Source organism: Barbatula barbatula (assembly GCF_947034865.1).
Source record: "Barbatula barbatula genome assembly, chromosome: 17".
Classification (NCBI taxonomy): domain Eukaryota; kingdom Metazoa; phylum Chordata; class Actinopteri; order Cypriniformes; family Nemacheilidae; genus Barbatula; species Barbatula barbatula.
Window position 1 is genome coordinate 14,127,069 of NC_136780.1, and position 20,039 is coordinate 14,147,107.

A 20,039-nucleotide genomic window follows, 5' to 3' on the forward strand; every position below is an offset into this window, starting at 1 on the left:
GTATGTAAGTGTTTACTCAACAGCAATCTGCTTACTGATCAAACATCTAGGTGCAAACACATCGCCTCAGCTGAGATCCTCACAGGACCTACAGCAACACAAATCACTGTCAGATTAACGTTGACGTGAACACACACACTTACAAAAGAGGGGAAATGTGTACCTCCATATCTATTTTTCAGCGTGTGAGAATATACTCATTCTCGGTTTCATTTTTGATGTAACGTGGGGTTCGTCCCGGGTGCCAGTGCGGTTCCTCCACTATGTTAAGATTTTATTAGTTCCCACGACCCAAATTAACCTAGTTAATCTCACCCAAATCCATTACATTACAAGCCTGGAAGACATCACATCCAAATCTCTCTCTCATTAATTTCTTCCTCTCATTATTCATTCATTCTCTCTCTCAAAAGAAGGAAGTTCTAACTGGTTTTTAGCATGTTACTATGCAGTTGCTAGGGTAATTTTAGGGCATTCTAACTGGTTGTTTAAAGTCCAATTCCATATTCTTTACATTTTTACAGCTATTTTGATTCCAAAAGTTTCGGTGCCTGTGTTTTTTGTATCAGTATTTCATGTAATGTGTTAAAACCGAAAATAATTTCGTCATTTACTCATCTTCATGTGATTTCAAACCTGTACATCATGAGGGTGAATAAATGATAACAGAATTTGTATCTTGGGGTTGAAGCCCTGAATTCTTATAACCAAACAGTTCTTGGCCACCATTGACTACTATAGTAGGAAAGAATACTTTATATTTTGATATTTGTTCTGTTGAACACAAAAGAAGATATGTTAAATAGTATAGGACAGTAACAGTTCTGGCTCACTATTGACTACCATTTGAATATTTCCTACTATGGTAGTTAATGGGTCTAAGAACTGTTTTATTACAAGCATTCTTCTAAATATCCTTCTTTGAGTTCAACCAAAGACATTTTATATAGATTTGGAACATCTAGAGAGTGAGTTATTCACGACAGAATTCTCATTTTTGGGTGAACTATCCCTTTAAGCTTGCATACTGTCCTTAAAGGGATAGTTCTTCCAAAAATGAAAAATATGTCATTACTTACTTACCCCTGAATACATTTCTTTGTTTGGTTAAACACAGAGAAGGACATTTAGAAGAATGCTTGTAACTAGGGCTGCAACAACGAATCGATAAAATCGATAAAAATCGATTATTAAAAATGTTGGCAACGAATTTCATTATCGATTCGTTGTATCGCGCGACTATAACGCGCGCCACATGTTTGAGTGGCGTGAGCGTAGCGTTTCTGTTGCGTGTCAGCAGCGTGTCAGCTCTGTGGCGGCTGCGTCGTGTTTTCTGTATCTTTGCACACCAGCACCGTGCCTGACGTGGCGCTGGCGCGCTGCTGCTGCTATAGGTGACATAGAGGGAGGCCGCCGACAGACAAGGGTCTTGTATTCACGACATGTTTAAACTTTTTTCACATAACCTACACCTTCCAAAATCCGAAAAATGAGTAAGTAGGCTGTCTGTTTATTTAAATAACATTTCCAAATGTTTTGTAGCTTTATTACCTGATGTTGGACCGTCACTCAGATGACACACTAGACTACGTTGTTATTGTAGTGTGTCATATTTTTTTCCATTTTTAATCACATTGTTAAGAGCATAAAAAACAAAAATAATTCAGTCACCAATACATTTTGGGGTTTAATACGAACCACAATTCGTATTAAGATGATTCTCAGATATGTTATTAAAGATGTAACGTAATCAATTGATGCACGAGTTTACTTTATGCAATATGTGTTTAAGATGGACATAAATTAATATTCCCATTCAATGCAATGTATCTTTTCATTGGATATAGCCTAAGCATTTTCTTGGAGGAAGATTTTATGGAAAAAAAGTAGTTAATTGGAGTATTCATTTGCAACATTTTAGTAATAATATCTCATACTTAATAGGAATATTAATGTATAATTTATTTCAATATTCACTTGTTGTTTCTCCAATAATGCATTATAAACATGATTTAAGTCCTGATGTTTTCTACAGTGGACATGTAAACCCCGTAACGTGTAGATGTTGGTTTAATGAAATTCAATTTGAAAATACGTTCAAATAAATGATGATTAGCTTTCAAACATCAAAATGGCATTCATTAATATGTATTCGTGTACAAAATTACATATAAACATCTTTTCCTATTCTATTTTGCCTGGAAACGCTTCCAACACGCTTGCGTGTCTCGTGAAATATAGGCGTCGATTCAATTCCTAGCATGCACGCGTTTTCCGTGCGGCTCGTCTCACGCAGGAAGTGTGCAAGCTCTAACCTGTTAACATGGGAGCCGATTTAAAAACGGTCACGCCAGGCTTCTGAGACGCTCACGCCACGCATCTAGTGTGTCACAGGACTAAAAAAAGTTGATCGCGCCGCGCAGCATAGCGGAGAAAAAATAAATTAAAAAAGCAGAGCGGAGGTAGAGGAAAGACCATCAGAGAGACCCGAAAAAATTCCAGAAAAAAACAGCAAACCATGAGAGGCTTCTTGATGGGAAATGCATCATGTAAACCACAGCCAGCTGTAATAATAATATAATAAGTAATAATAAAGCTTTTGAAATATGTTTTGCAATGTCAGTTCTATTTTTCAATAAAGGGTTGAAAATGAATGCTTTTAAAAATTTGTATCCGATTCATCGATTAATCGAACAAATAATCGACAGATTAATCGATTATTAAAATAATCGTTAGTTGCAGCTCTACTTGTAACCAAACAGTTCATGGACCCCATTGACTACCATAGTAGGAAAAATCACAATGGTAGTCAATTTAGCAATAGTAAACAAAGTGCCTTAGCAATCACACCTATTGAAATCCTTTAACTCCTCACTATAGGTGTCTTCAGAACTCATTCATAGTCTCATTCACACACCGTCTCTCAGGGGTGAGTAGAAAAGGTTATGTGTTCATAAAGTATCAACTCACTATTCCTCACAGGACCCGAATCTTATCTCTCGGTCTCTCCTCTCATAATTGTTGTTTTGTGTCTCCAATCACTCTATTCTCTAACTTTAATAGGCTTGTTATCAGACTCTCCCTGACAGCTATGCCTATTACCTCTCTGTATTGTTGGCTGTCTGGACAGAGAGGCTTTAGGTAGCGGTCAGAACGACTGCTTGGAAACCGCACAGAAAACAGAATGAAAGAGCCGGCTCGATAACAAAACACTGGTTTTGGTATGATACCAGCTCTGGTGCCTTGTTTGCGTTGGACTTGAAAAAATGCAACATGGAAATCTACAGTCCAGCTTTTCAGTGAGTTGAGCGGAGCCAACTGTGCCGGCTAGCTTCCAAATGAGCAAGTTAGCTCCAAACACAATGGCATTCAAATGGCTTTGCATGCTTTCAGTCATAATACCTGCCAAAATGTTCTGGACGAATAGTTTGATAACTGAAATTTGCATGTGATAGTTTCATATTGTCCAAAATTAGCAGTTTTCTATGGAGAATGCCGATAGGATATTATAAAAATGCACTGTGCAATTACAGTAGGGTGACCATACGTTACATTTTTCCCTCACACGTCCAGGCCAGGATTCCGGGTGCGTCATCCCTAGGTTGCGTTTGTCCACCGAATACATCATCAAGGTTTATTATTTCAGGTTTTATTTCAGAAATGGAATGGGAAATAAAGGGAAATACATGTTAATTTTATCATATTTTTTTAACTATGTATGCGGTGGACAAACGTGACGTTAAGGGTAGGAGTGGGGTCATGTGCTCTAAAATATCGATTAAAGTACCAATAAGAAGAATTTAACAAATTTCAGAAGCAAATCGTCACACTGACATGTATAGCGAACCAATAAAGTTCTTCTCTTTAGCGCCCACAGTGGACTTCTGTGTCTCAAAACTGTAGCAATTGGTACCTGATTGGACGTATTTTGTGGTGCTGCAAAAAGTGTACAGAGGAACTTATTTCCAATGAAACCAGGTTGGAAATGCTGTGCGGTACAACGCAAAGCGGGACAGGTGGTCACCCTACCAGTCACAGACAATTTCCATGATCCTCTATCCAGAAAGACACAACTGACATCCATGTTAAAGAAATAGAACATCTGAGATGACATGTGGGTGAGTAAAGGTTGAGAGAATTTTCATTTTTGGGTGAACTATCCCTTTAATGTTTCACGGCTAGACCTTTTCCCCTGTAATCAGAAAGGACTCCACGCTCATATCCCCTCAGTGTCACCATGACCCAATTAATGTCTGCTATGTGATGGGCAATGGCAAAATCGGCTGTCTGTTTGTGTACATGTGCTGGTTTTGTTATGAGCTCTATGGATCTCATCAAACTTAATACCCAAGAAACATGCCCAAGTCTTCAAAAAAGATGTTGTTTTCTCTTTTGAGTGCATGGCAGAGGTCTGGAGCAACATGCACCCTGATATCTGGGCTTCCACAGTCCCTCACATAGGCTGTGATGATCTGAGACAACACCAGCTGAGACAGAAGCTGTGAGACAATATCTGAGGGGGTCTCGCGAGGGAGAGGCTGATGAAACCTCAAAGCTGGAAGAAATTAAGAAAACTAAAAGTGAAATAACCCTACTGCGAGGAGATCAGACCTTGTGGACATATGTATCTATAGTTCATTAAATGTGGCTTGAACCTCAGAGAAACAATATATTTTTCACGACTACTAATCATTCACCATCATTAGGAATGACTACATGATTTTCTAATTGAAAGTTCACCCAGTAATACAAATTCTGTCGTAGTTTATTCACACTGGACCTGGCTTCTGGACCAACGTTGTTTGTCTTGCAAAATGGTCTATTAAACAAAATGTCTAGTTTGTTTGGCCCGAATAGTTTTGCCTCTTATAAAGCATCTATTCCGCTGTTTGCCAAACTATGTCAGCTTTGTCATTGTCATGACAAACAATACATCTCTTTCAGATGTGTGCTAGAAAAAAAAGAAGTAACACTGACAAGGCGATGCATTTGCAATGCATCTGAAAAATGCACAACTCTACAAAGACGACAAAGATTTGCTTGCAATTACAATACAAGCCGGACACCCTATTCCTAAATTTTCTAGAATGTTTCCTGCAGAAAATGTCAAAACATACTTTATTTTTTGATCCATTAGATGTTAGAAATTAGATTGAGGACAGAAACTATTAAAGGCGCGATAACATGCTATATCATGCATTCTGACTTCTTACACTGTTGAACGTGCTGGCTTTTCATGCTTAATATGGTCAACTTGTTAAAAAACGACGTATGACGTAGTGTTTCTGTGCTTGATACACTCCCCCAGCACTCAGAAAATATTTTATATGTTTGGATGCTTTGTAACAGGGATCCTATTCCTTTAAATTGAGCAATTCTCCAGGAAAAGCACGTCCACGGCAAGGCGAAAGAAATAGCCCGCCTACACGTCAACCGAAGAGCAATAGGAATACTCCCCTATCAAGGTTGGCTGCGCTGCGTCAAGATTGGCTGTGCTGTAGGCGTGCAGCTGCAGCTTGTTACTCTTGCGATAGTGATAGAAGTTGAGGTGTGTTCGTTTGTTCACGGCATTTCAGTGATGTTATATAAACGCTGGATATAACGCTGGATTTGGAGATCGTTAAAACTGATAGATGCCACGCGGTCCCAGTGCTAAAAGATGCCGGACATGAGTCAAACTAAGACACATATATGTGTTTTGTTGGCAATCGGCGCGGACGTGCATAATAAAGGCATAATGTGATGATGTATTGTGTGCTCATGCTGTAATTCCCCCCCCCGGAACGCCTGCAGCAGCTCATCTTTTACCGGAAATAATCGTACAGCTATCATACAGTATCTATCTTTTATAAATGTGATCAAACTAAATACTCTTCGACGATACTACTGTATAGGTACTCAAGATTCTCTTCTCTTCGAGATTGTTAGCTGTAGCTCATTGGCAAGAGCATTGCGTTAACAATGGGGTTCGATCCCAGAGGATTGAAAATACCTATGTATAAATGTATAGGATAATGCAATGTAAGTCGCTTTGGATAAAAGCGTCTGCCAAATGCATAAATGTAAATGTAAAGGATCTCCCAAAAAGTCCTGCTGTACATGTAATCCGCTCACATTTCTAATACGTCCCAGTGTTCTCCACAGTTTCACATTTCTGAGACAGCTGAGACGCAGATGACAGATGAGTGTGATGTATGACAGGCAGATTCTGATTGACGCACATAAATTCAGGATGTTAAGGATCACCGGGTTCAATCATTAAGAGAGAACATTTGCCGATCTGTCTTTTACGTCTTTAAATATTAACAGTCTTTATTTTTGGCCTGCAGTTACGTAACTCAACGTTGAGTCAAGCCAGCCAAAGGATAGTATTAGGGTGACCTTGAAGATAAACAGAGAATAACCAAGAGGACTGTTTGCAGTCCACACACAAACACATGTCGTTACACACATCAAAACCTTTCTGATCGGAGATAAGGAGATCTACACTCTTTTAGTCACTGATATCTCGCGAAAGAGAGATCTTTCACAGCACACTGATTAAAGTCAGCAATGCATGGCTGGTGAATATGAGATTTGAAGTATAGAAAGAGGGGCAGTGGTGCTTTCGTAATATCGAACCTACTACCTTAAAGTTGGGAAAACATTTTCGTCAGTCCATGTGTTACCTGGATTGACAGCACCATCCTTTGTCAGAAGATCACAAAATAAAAAATAATCATTTTATCTTAACCAAATTCAGAAATAAAGTCAAGTAAAAGAAGTGAAAAAATAAGTGGTCTCCTAATTTGTTCAGCGATGTACTGTCTGCTATATATTATATTACTACTAACTGTCTCAAAAGAAACTAGCCTGATCATGAAAGTGACACATTCTTTCCTGGAAGCATTTGCTCAAAGCATTTGTTTGGACGTTTTATCATCTGGTCGAAGCCTGTGCACCCTTGCGTAGCAGACAGGCATACTTAAGAATCGTTGACGCAACACCTTTTTTTTATTAAAAATGGCGTTTTGGGGCCTGAAAACTTCAAAAAAATTCAAATGGTTTTGATGACGCAAACATCTATGTGAAAGAAATGCTTAACGTGACATTTTTCCCTGTATCTCTAAAATAAGGGCCCATCTTTTGACAACAGCTAGTGACAGAAATCTGGGTTTCCCTGGTCCCTGTTCAGGCAAATTAAGCGTTCCTATTATTCGACTCGGTGCCTCTCGACTGCAGATTCAGGTTTACAAGCCACTTTTACCTGTTTTGGGTCAATGCTTGCATTTTCCCTCTTCATGAACAACAACTGTTGTTACACAATAAAAACACCTTGTAATTTTTTGGTTTGATCAATTTGAAGAATCTTAATTGATGCAAAATATTAGCATTTTGAGTTTGTGATAGTGAACTCCTATGAAGAAAATCCCTTCCTGCCCTCTAGCTGCACATCATCATCTCTGTGTAAACCACAAAGTCAGTGTTGTCATGCACGGTCCCCAGGCATGTGCGCATTTCCTGCACCACTATGAGCTGCAGAGACTGGGCATAGGCCGATTACAGGTTTTGAGGTATACCGTTTAAAGAAGTCACATTTTATCATTTGTTTATTATTACTTTTCCCAACGTATAAGCTGTTTTTATGTCTCATCAAAGACGTTAAGCGCAGGAATCAATCAGGTTCTGTGCTGTTTTTTGTTTATGCTTAGTTTGTTGTTTCATAAATTTCATTTATTTATATTTTAATAAGCATGTTTTTTTTTGCAAGAAATGTATGTGAAAAGTTATTAGAAAGGGTTGCCATGCTTTACTAAAGATGGCATTTAAAGGAACACATTGTAAAGCTGTAATTGCATATATATATATATATAACAAAGTGACATCACCAACTACAAGCCTGCCACGCATAACAGAGCATTTTTGCGGATCTGTGTTAAAAGGAATTGTTTTTACAATGCTGTTGTCTGTACATCCCCTTTTAATAGTAAACTGCATATTGTAGAACTCAAACCACTCTGCTCTCAAAGACAAATACGTGTATGAGTATCTCTGTGTAGAATATCATCATTTTAGTCTATTAGGAGAGTACTGTATCAATCCATATAGAAAGGTAATGCAAACCGTTTTACTTCACTTTACTCTTGTGTTCTGGCCAACAAAACGGTGTACTGTACAATACCATATTCATATCCTGTGGAAGGTTCCACATAAAAAATTATGCATAGCCAAAACACAAACAGATTAAACATTAATCATGAATGCACTAGAATTCACCTTGAACAAAAGCATCTGCCACATGCCGTAATGCCAAATGTATTACCGTCATCATGTACTGCAGTAGTATTTGTAAGGATAGAGGTGAATCAGGGCCATGTCCTGACCTTCCGGCTAGAGTCTCATCCGTGTGGTAGACCGGACAGAGTCAGAGCGAGTCATAAATAGGAAGTTGACGTGAGAGAAAGAGACAGAGATGTGGCTCATGGTTTATATTTTGAGGCACAGGATGAGAGTGTGGTGGGTTGTTCGTCACGTTCAGAAATAAGGATGAGAACGGGAGCGTGACTCGGACAGAGCCTTTCTAACATGCTCTCGGGTCTATAATGCATCCATTAGTTTGAGAAGAGATGGACGAGAGTGATAATACAGCTGTGAAAAATCACAGCATAATTGCTTTTTGCCACCAGAACATATGCAACCTTCCTGCCTTTAGCATGATGAGAAGCCACTGGCCAATCAAAAAGCTCCATCGCACATTAGAAAGAATTGAATTGGGGACCGGAGGTTGAAATGATATTTTTCATGCATATTATGAACCAGCTTTTTTCTGCTGGGCTATTGGCTCATTTTCATCATAATCCAGATGTCAATTTTAAAAACTTGAAAACTTCCCCTTTGTAATGAAATAAATGAACGTAAGCACAATTAGATTTTTGTCACATATGAACAACGAAAGTGCATTGAAATGGGCAGCTTATTCCCACTGAAAGATAATACAAATATATTAAAAAAACAATTCTACAGACTTTAAATTACTTAGTATTTTTTTGTCTTGTTTTCGACTACAAATAGCTTAAATCCTAAATCAAGATACATAGAAGACAAATTATGTTTCAAACTAAATATCTGCCAACAGGGTGAGAAAAATAACAGATTGTATCTGTCCAATACAGAAAGAATCAACTAACTCATGAATGAATCACTGATGCTGGTCACCGCTCTCAGCCCGCATATAGGTTATGATAAAGCGGCACTATAGCAAAGACGGCAGATAAAGAGGGTTCAACGCTAAAGGCTACAGTTATACATCTTGAAAAGTTCAAACAAAGTTTGCTTTTTGCTTCATTGACAGATATGTTTTAGCCGAAAACTCATTTCATTTGTATACTTTTAACAAGATGTAATGTCTTCGTCATTTTGCTAGATATTAAAAAGAATGTCATAACCAAACAACATTGGACCCCCCGTTGGACATTGACTTCCATTGTATGAACACAAAACCACTGAGACGTTTCTAAAAATATCTTTTGTGTTTCAGAAGAAAGAGTCGTTTTTTATGAAAATTGGTTGAATAAATGATGACTGACTTTTTAAAATTGGGTGAACTGTTCCTTTAAATTCCAATCAACTATATCAAATTACATCAAATAAACACAGCCCTCTCGACAATTTCCTTTGTCTTTCATTTCCTACTTTCCTCTCTTTCCATGTCGATCTTCAACAACCATCCCGCTTTTATTTTTCCTGATCTTGCGTTCTCTTCCTCGCTGATGCCTAATTAACAGAGAGATATTGGACACGGGCCCATGCGCTTGCTAATACAACAAAATGAGAAGTGCTGACAGACCCCTATTCCAAAAAAATCAAGAGTGACTACAGCACTGGAGTAAAACTAGGTAATATTCGGGGGGGGGGGTAGACGTAGTTGATATCAGTTGAGATGTTGGGGGTATGAAGCTTCACCACTCAGTAAGAGCAATTATCACCCGCTCAAGAGAACCCACAAGGGTCGACCCGGGCCAACAAGAGAAGTGGACCTCTCATTCTCACATCCATCTTCTCTACATCGTTCCTTTCTTCTGTCCAGTTTCACAGAGATGCAAGTTGATTTAAGGCAAATTGATCCTTCCCGGCTTTCAACACTTGATCAATCTGTTTAAAGTCCACAGGGACGGATGGGTGAATATTTACAGGACGATTCTCCCCACCCACCTCCTCAATCCCACAATTATTCATAGAGAATCTAAGAAAAGTGCTGCTCTTCTAGGAAGAAAAGGCGCATGGACGAAGCGTGATACAGGATCAATACGACTATATTGATCAAAAAGTGAAAAGCAAAGCAAATTGGAGATCAGCAGAATATATTAGTCTTCTTCATTAGTGGTGTTTGCTAAGGTTTGTTAAGGCAACCACATAGCAATGCCCTGGCAACCACCCACAACACAACATCCATCACATGTTCTTCAAATAAATTTTAGTAGATTTATTTAGTAGTAAAAGTAGCTCCAAAAGATAAATGTTTCTTTTCAGGATTGCTAATGGGATTTTTTTTCCTCATCTTGAAGCATCACAATGGACAAGTGGTATTGATTCTTAACAGATTCTTAAAGGATTCTTTTTTCATTTCATTAGGATCCTTCAGGATTAGTTCTACATTTTGGCAGATCCATTCTGACACAGATGCCATTAGTGATTCTATACACCAACTGTTATTATCAAACTCAATGTCATAGGAACAATAACACCTGAGTTAATGCGGAATACAAACATAAAACAATATTTTATGCATGTAAGTATTGCTTTAGTATCTAGTCAAAATATTTCCTCATCGAATGAATCGCTGGCAGAAAACTAAAACAAACACAGATCATTTAATGTCCATGTATCTCTCTCTATCGCTCTCCATCTCTCTCTTATGTCAACACAGATGCTGTGTGAACTGTGATACATCATAAGAGGATATCAGGACCAACAATAGGCCAACAGACTGAGAATTCAATGGGAACAAAAACACACACACAGCAGCTTACACACAAATGGGCATTTTAGGCATTTTCACAAAAATACACACAAAATCTATTTAACATCACCAGCAAAATCCGTTTGTGTGCTTAAAAGATACGATACAAAAGGACGAAATGATATATTATGGGCTGATGGTTTAAGGTGGATGCACACACACACACACACACACCATTTGAGCATGGATCACATTTCAAAAGCTTTAGGTTTCTAAATGGGATGCTAAAGAGCCCATCCTTAACAAACATGTGAGAGAAAGCCAATAAAGAACATGTTTGTGTGGCTAAAGAAAACAATAGTGTGCTTTCTTCTTGCTTTCTCTCCAACATGTTAAAATCAGTTCCCGGGGATTTCACATGTCGTACAAACACTCGAGTTTGAGTATTTTCCTTTGTTTTGGTAAGCCAGAAAGAGTCAGGTTTAAGATTTACGTAAAGCTATTGTTTATTTCACGATCTTGTAATTATAAATGCAGTTTAAATGTACTAAAATGAAATTTTCCAAGCATGTTTTTTAATATATGTAAGTAAATGCTCTAAAACATTAATTGAGATACATTCGTAATGTACATTATAACTAAATACTTTCATTTTACAAATGAAATCATGACCTATGCACAAAAAACCTATGCACTATTACTTATTATATTTAATGCTTCAATGCTAACTGTAATAAGCAATAACCGCATGTAAAATCTTTGAACCTGAAATCTCACATTTTGTAAAATGACAGTACAGTACTCTAAAAGATATCAAAGTACCGCCATACACTTATATGTATATATCCAGTATTTTATATTCCTGTCGTGACCACTTAAAGTTGGTAAATCCCTTTCATGTAATATGGAGAAAATAGGTACTATGCATAATCAGATGTTCACGACCTCAAATAGCAGCTCCAGAAAGAACAACACATTTTCATATAGAATTACCATTATTATGAATTAGTTCTCTTTGTTCCCCTGAAAATCATGTACCAAGCCTACTTTACACTATTTAACCATTCTTTAACCTTCAAACCTTTCTGGTATATTTTTTATTTAATAAACAAATTAAAGATGTTCTTCCGGAGCAACCCCAGAAAAGTGTTCTTAATAGCCACATGTCTAACAGGTCTCAAGACAGAAAGCAGACAGACAGCAGTCTGATTCAGACAATATGCTTTTGTTCCTATAACTTACACATTCATAAATACTGTATCTACAGAAAGACAATAAATGTACTGGATTTGATCTCTTTGCAGCGTGCACCAAAAGAAGTTTAGGCAGAGGAAATGATTCATTGGCTGTAATATATCGGCCTAAATTGTATTATAATTTTATAAGTATTCATTTCAACTCTGAGCAGATGTTTTGTTTTGGTTTACGTTATGATTAGGGATGCACGATAAATTATCGGCCATATCGGTAAACCAACACGTCTGCTCGGAAACAGAAAGAGTTTATATTAATACATTTCTTCTTCTCAAACGACAGAGTAAAGGCACATGTCTACCAGTCAAGGAAAAACAGCCGATGGCATTGACAAACTGGTCAAGCGCAGAATCGCTTCTGTCGAACACACAAGCACACGCTGTGCCAAAATACACACACTCCCTTCAACCATCGCGTGTCTGATTTTTGTCAGAAAGCATTTCTGCTTGTGATTCTGCCGGTTTTACTTCTCTGTTCTCTATCTGTATGCATGAATGAACGTGTGACACGCATGTGTCCATGTACTTAATGCATTGATGGTCTCTTTGGTTGCAGGAAGACAGCCCACTCTCGCTGCTGCATGCTGGGATTGGCTCAGTGCTGGAGGGAGTGTAAAACAGGGCGAGTGGGGGGTTAACCCAACATCTGTGCCTTCATATTATGAGAAATACTACAACCGTGCTTTAACGCATCAAATGCGATTTGGAAATGGCTGCTTTTTTGGAAATTAAATCTTTGTGTTATATTATAATGTCCTTATTAAATAAAACCAGCAACTTCAGCAGACTAATCCAATGCCTCACAGGTGAATATGTGTTCTCTCTAAATAAACCACTTCACACAAATTGATTACGTTGCAAAACTGAATTGCTGTGTACTCGCACGTCAGGTTCTCTATGGACGGCTTAGCAAAATGTGCTTGAATGTAGATAACACAGCTCTAGAATACAGAAGTAATTAAAACAAGCCGTCCTAATTGAATAACAACAATATGTTTGTTTAAACCATTATCTCACATTCCTAAGGGGTGAAATTATGCAACGTCTGCAGTTCACATCAACATTAGGATGAAGGTGTAGATGTTCACGTCTGTCTCGCTGTCCATTTCAGCACCACAGTAAGAGATACGGTTTGTAAAGCTTGCATAGAGGCCCAGTATAAAAACACACATACCTTACGATTGGGTAAAGACCCCTAAGACCCCTCTGAGCATGTTTGTAAATGTCTGTGTTCATCTAGGTCATGCTGGATGTCAGGTGGAGTTTATATCTACGGGTGAACCCGTGAACTCCAGATGACTGTAACTGTTAGTGTGTAAGGTTCATAGAGCGTGTCATTGTGTGAGTTGACATGACGGGCAAAAATAGGCTACACCTTAGTTGTGCAAACCCAATCACCGACAGAGCAAGTTTCGGTTAGGTAAGAGCTAAACCACATCACAGAATAGAATTAAAACTCTGTGATGGGGTTTCAGCCTTCAATGCTGAAAAAAAACAATAGAACCCTGCCCAAAACACAATAATGTATACAAATGTAATGGATTTAATGGTTATTCTGGGAATTGTTTAATGGTGTCTGGATTTTATTAGTGGGATCTCCCTGCTGAAAAAAACATAGAACCCCAATAGAAACCATTACCGAAATTCCGATGGTTTCCAACTTACAACCAAATAGCTTTTTCAACTATAACCATCACAAAATTCCTTTTTGCAGTGTGTTTTGGAAAATATTGCAATAGGATTTAACATCCCACCAATTGAATCCATAAAATACCAGTAGAACCATTACAGTTTCCATTAAAGCCAGTATAAATCCCATTAAAACCGCTATAAAATCTTTAATGGTTTCTATTGTTTTTTCAGCAGGGCTGGTGGAAAGCAAAAACACCATTAAATCATTTTGGACCAATGACCAAAACACCACAAAAAGTATTTTATAATGGTTTTATTGGAAAAAGCTACCGGTTCATAATGGGATTTTAATGGACACCGTTCCAGTGTATCTTGTGATTGTTTGGTTTCTATTGTATTCTCAGCAGTTCGGGTTCTGTCGGGTTTAGGGCAATAAAACGTTTGTGAAATGCAAAGCAAATATGGAACAGAAAAAATACAAGTAGGCTACTATAAAAGAACAATTCAAGATTTAAAGATCGTTTATTTCATTTAACGTGATCCGATTCACTCTGATTCAAACGCACTTAAATTCTTATCGTTTGCCGGATAAAATTATAAACCAAATATTGAAATGTGAACCCGTTGAGTGTTTGAAACCAATGACACATCATTCACAATCTATACTTACTAACACACAGCCCCTGTGACAACTTCTCCATGTACTGTAGCGCGTGCCATAATAAATGCGTCTTTGTATATTACAACTCCGGTCATACTTAAATATGTTCAAAACGTTACCAGACATAAAACAGACAACACATTGAGCCTACCGTCTACAGCCATAGTCGGTATGAAGGCGTATCTCTCCGTGATTGCTTCAGTAGTGAGTGTCTTCCATGCTGACGGGTGTCCGGTCCGGTAGAGAGAGAGAGCGCGCCGGTCGTCCTGAATGACTCCTCCGGGTCTGCTGTGGACAGGAGTCCGGTGCGAGCGCATATAAACCCGAGCGAGCGCTGACATTCATTGAGAGGAGACCCGTGGAAGCCGCTGGCAAGTTTAAACTCCTCCCTTGGCTTTCTCACCTTGCGCTGAATGCACATAGCGCGCGCTGCCGCTGCTTTAAACGCGAGGCGGTGGGGGTAAATAACAGCGCGTGCAATAAAACGTAAACGCACCGACGTGTGCACGAGCGAATTTGGAGCAAATGGCGCGCGCGCGCGAGAACGCAAAGTTTGTTTACGTAAAACAGTTTTATGGGCCTTTCCGCTGTGTGACATATGCTGATTTAATGGCAAGCTTTATAACACCTTTAACTAATTGAATTAAAACTAATTGTTTTATGTTATACTTTTGGTGTTTGGTCCATGTATGAGCCCGATGCAAAGAATTATAGGATAGGCGCATGACTTCGTTCGCAGTTTAGTTTAAATGTATCCAAAGCGACTGCATTGTACTACACATTTGTTATAGTTTAACCAACATCACTGACTTTCATTTTAAGACCGAAATACATCTATTTTACACCCGGATTCTGCTCAAAATTCTGCTGGTTAAGAACAGGAGGACTATTTTAATACATGAACTGTATTTTTATTATATCGTCACGCATGTGTTCTGGGTCATGACACATTCTTGCAATGGTAGTTGGGTAAGTACCATATCTGGTCTTTAGAAAAAGAAGAACAAGCCTGTTAAGAGCCACCTTCACGCCTCGGGGCAACACTCACTCACCAGGAAGCCATGGAGGTGGGAGTATCTGAAGCAAGCGTCTAACATCAGAGCATATGATCCTCGCTGGCCTCATCTGGAAATCTTCCCCGCATCTTACCCCTTGTCCCTCCTGTTTTGATGATCAACGGAGCAAAACCTTTTGTGTTTTATTTACTTCTTTGTGCTCTTTGCATTTAGTATTTGAGAACTCTTGTTTTCTTATTACTTTTAGTGCTTGGTGTGAACCACCTTGGATAGTGTTTATGCTGTGATAAGGTTCTGTTTAAATAAAGATGACCTCGACATGAAAAGCACAGTGTGCCGTTTTTTTGGAGGATCTATTGACAGGAATGCAATATAATATATGTAAATTACTATGTCTTCAGAGGTGTATAAAGGCCTGACATGTTTTTATTTCCTTAGAATTAGCTATCTACAGAATAAGCTACATACAGGGGTCTGCTTGCATGAAAACTCACCATGTTGTTTACAGTAGCCATGAACGGACAAACTGCTCTACAGAGCGAGTTTCGTAAATATTTTATCTATTTCGGCGAAGAGGCGAAAAAAGTCGACAACATCTTAGTTCTGTGCAGTCACCATAGTGCTTCGATAGGGAGTGTGACGTTGGTTGCGATTCCCAAGATTCTGCGATAATCTTCTCATTGCTCCTTTAAATACTACATAAAGCTAAACTTCAAAAGAGACCTAAACTATATTCAGAATATCATTTATTGGGTTGGTCCCAGGGCCGGCCCAAGCCTTTACGGGGCCCTAGCAGAATTTTATTTGGGGAAGCCCTGTGCAGCCAATACAATTGACTGTTGTCACTATTTGCACGCACACTTTAAATCTAACACACCCAATTCTATTAGTTGTAGCTGTGTTTGGGATGTGGGAATGTCATTAAACAAAAACACATAAACCCTGCATTACAAGTGTATTGTGATTGTCAAAACATTTGATAATTACATCACTTCCAATTTTAGGTGAACTGTCCTTTTAAATTTTGAGCACAGACAATACAAAGGTTGTGGGATTTATCGTTAGATGCATTTTAGTATTTGCAAAGATTTTTTTAAATAGTTTTTATTTTATCCACAACCTATAAACACCCCTTTAAAGCCACATATAGATATATATAAGATATATTTAATCTTTTTGTTAGTCTAATCTAAATGATTAATGATAATCATAAATCTAATATTTCTTTTTATTTTGCCTTGTTGTGCATGCACGGTCGAGCTTGTGCAAAGGCTGCAGTTTTTGCCAGAGGGGAACTGGAATCCCCTGGTTATGCCTGGTTTCCCTCTGAGGTTTTTTTTCTTCTCCAATGGACTTTTGGGTTCCTCGCCACCGTTGCATGCTGTTTTGTACTGTTTGCCTGTCCGGGGGGGGGGACTGCTAGAATTTTATAGTTTTATTTAATTAACACTGCATATAGCAATTTTTATAGTCTGTCTGATATTTGACCTGTGTTTTGACTTGCATAACCTTATATGTTTTGCTTATAGTCCATGTTTTCTTGTACAGCTGCTTTGTAACAATGAAAATTGTAAAAAGCGCTATATAAATATAGCTGACTTGACTTAACTAAAACAGCATTTTTGTAATTTGCATCTATGAATACTGTCGGATGTTCAACATTTCTATAGTTATACACTTAACAGTATTTTAGTAAATATTTTAGTCACTTATAGTATGTTGTGTGTTGCACTGAACTCTTTCAACTTGAAAACGGACGCGTCTTGCTGAACAGCTGAAGACGTGACAGTAGTGCCTTCTTCTTTGATAGGACACTGCTCGGCTTGATAACCAGTAACTTCTGCCCCCTTTCATTTGATTGGCCACCTCACTTATTTTGATATTGCAATGTTGCGTTTAGTCAGTCATTTCATACTTTTTACACACACCACAGAAACAATTGTGGGCACGTCTCTATGTGAGAAAATGGATGTGTCGTGAATATATTAAAAAAGCTGTAATTTCATGTGCTCTTGGGGGCCTTCTAATGGCGGCAGGGACCTTAGCAGCCGCTTAGTTCGCTTATGGGGAGGGCCACATAGAAGTCACCCAGCCAGGACACTCTAGCGAGCACATGGCAACAGGTGGCAACCAGCATTGTGGTAGTGAGCAAAACAGCACATTTCTTCTGAAAATCCTTTTATAGTTGTGTGCCAATATTACAGTATCAAACTGTCAACCACCTTATCCCAAGCCTGTAACTCTTCAGTTTTTGTTGTCTTTCTTTTTCTTGAACATCCAGATTGATCTTCTCCTTTGAGCCAAGCGCCAATCGCAGCGTTTACTGACCCCTTTCAGAGAGGCAGTGATTCCAGTGGGCCATTAGTACTTTCATTACAGTGTTTTAGACTGACTACAAGCTGAGAAAGAAAGAGAGGTTTCCAATCCCCTGGATAGCAGGCCTTTCTTAAACACCGTACAGCACAGGTCCACAGTCTGAGGTTTTGTGTCCAAATAGTGATGGACAGTGCTGGTGTAATTAAAAGTCCGTGGACCGGTGCCCCCATTGTACATCTGCAGCTTTATCCGAACCGAGCTGTCAGCAGGCACAGTTCCTGACAATGGCCATCCTTAGGAAGCAAAACAGGATCGGTCATGGTTCTGGTGGTCAGACAGATGCACCACAGAGTTGCTTGTCTATTTAACGGAAGAACAGAGAGTGTTCAGTCTAGCTGCCAATCCAGACTCCAGTAATTGCCTGTGAACCGCATCCCATATCAGATGGCTAATTAAAGATGTATTCTGTCATGTTCGCTCATATGGCCCTGGCCGGGGTCAGTCGTCGCCTGGGCAACAATGTACCACAAAAGAATAAAGTTTGCTGGGGCAGTTTATTTCATTAGACATTGAATGGCTGGCATGGTAAACCAATGACGCTCCACAGGGATGCTGCAAACCTCAAGGCTGTGGTCCTACTCCAAAAGTGCATCAATGGATGAAATACAAATTCTCATCAGTTCACTACACTGAGATTAATTCGTCTTCCAAGAGCAGAGTTAAGCAATGAGAGTGTGTAAAGGCTCATTTAAATTAAGACTTAAATCTAAAGATTTAGTTTTAGAATTTTTTTACATAGTCAATACCAAGCTTATTACAATTGGTTTCATCGGATGCACACACTGGCTGGAAGTTAGCTTTCAGTCTGTTTTTAGTTATAATATAACTATTTATTTTATATTTAATTTTATTCATATTTAATTACATTATATGGTCCTATATATTCTGGTGTCCACAAGGGTCAATATTGGGTCCATTACTCTTCAGCATATATATATATATACTGTATATCCACTAGGTGAACTACTCAGATCTTTTAACCTTCATGTCATTTTTATGCTGCTGACACACAGATTTATATTCCTCCAGGGCAACATTTGGACGTTGTACATCTACCTAATAGTGTCGGATGTCTGCTAATGGCTCCAAAACCAAAGTTATGTTCATTGGCTCTCCCCATCAGCTGCGAAATGCAGGCTCTATAACTTTTTCAATCCACGGAGCCGCCTTGGAGTTTCAAAACCATTTGAAAGCCAAAAGAGTAATTTTTTAAGCTTCGCTGTCATATGAGCCTTTAATTGAGAATACGGTTAAGACATCCTTTTTCATCTGAGAAATATAGCTCGTTTACATCCTATGTTGTCCTTTTTAGTTGCTGAGAGGATGATAAATTCATTTTTTCCACGTATTGACTATTGTAATGGTCTTCTTGCTGGAGTATCAAAAAACTCCATTAACAAACTACAATACGTATGTACAAAACTCTGTGTTTTTGTTGTGTTGTTTTACAAAGTTTTTTTTTGCAAATTGTGTTGTTTTACCTGATGTGATGTAAGCAACTTTTAATTGCGCTGTACAAAATAAATGTTTTATTAATAATACTTTATTATATATCAACTGATTCTTTGCAGAGGTCTACCAGAAGTGATTTTAACTATTAATTATTTAAAACTGAGACACTAAAATTATCAACTGAAAACAAATACAAATATATAAAAACTAAACAAAAACAAATAAATGTAATATTGCTTTTCTTTTAAATAGATTATTAATACAATGACAAAAGCACATAATACATTTGTACAAAATTAATACACATTAACAAAAAACTAAAAATATAAAAATAATAATACTATATTAACTGAAAATAAAAGTATTAAAACGTTTGTCAACACCATAGCTATAACAGTGCAGAGGAACAATATGTTGGGACCAATTTTAGGATGTGTTGGGATCAACAAAATTCAATTGATGTGGACACTAGTTATTGTCCCTGGTAAAGGGATTCAAAAGTGGACAAAACTAAGCAAACAACAGCAGAAATATAGTAGAAGAAAAGATAATGTTCAATGAATAATTGCAATAATTATTCATATTATGTCACACAGAAGAAGATATTATTTTAGCACAATATTTTATTGTTGAAGGTCACCAGGTCATTTTACTATTGGCAGCCAATGGTCATTTCTGCCTGTGCTGACTATTGTGACTGGATTTGGCAA

At 38.2% G+C, this 20,039-nt stretch overlaps 1 protein-coding gene across 1 annotated transcript in view; it reads right to left on the reverse strand.

The window, feature by feature from the left end:
* The window catches only part of samd10b (sterile alpha motif domain containing 10b), a 50,598-nt gene extending 35,616 nt beyond the window's left edge, over nucleotides 1-14,982 (reverse strand). The window contains exon 1 of the mRNA XM_079477359.1: nucleotides 14,637-14,982. Coding sequence (XP_079333485.1) covers nucleotides 14,637-14,826 — 190 coding nt within the window. The 5' untranslated portion in view covers nucleotides 14,827-14,982. The remainder of the gene's footprint in view (nucleotides 1-14,636) is intronic.
* Between the last annotated feature and the right edge of the window lie 5,057 nt (nucleotides 14,983-20,039).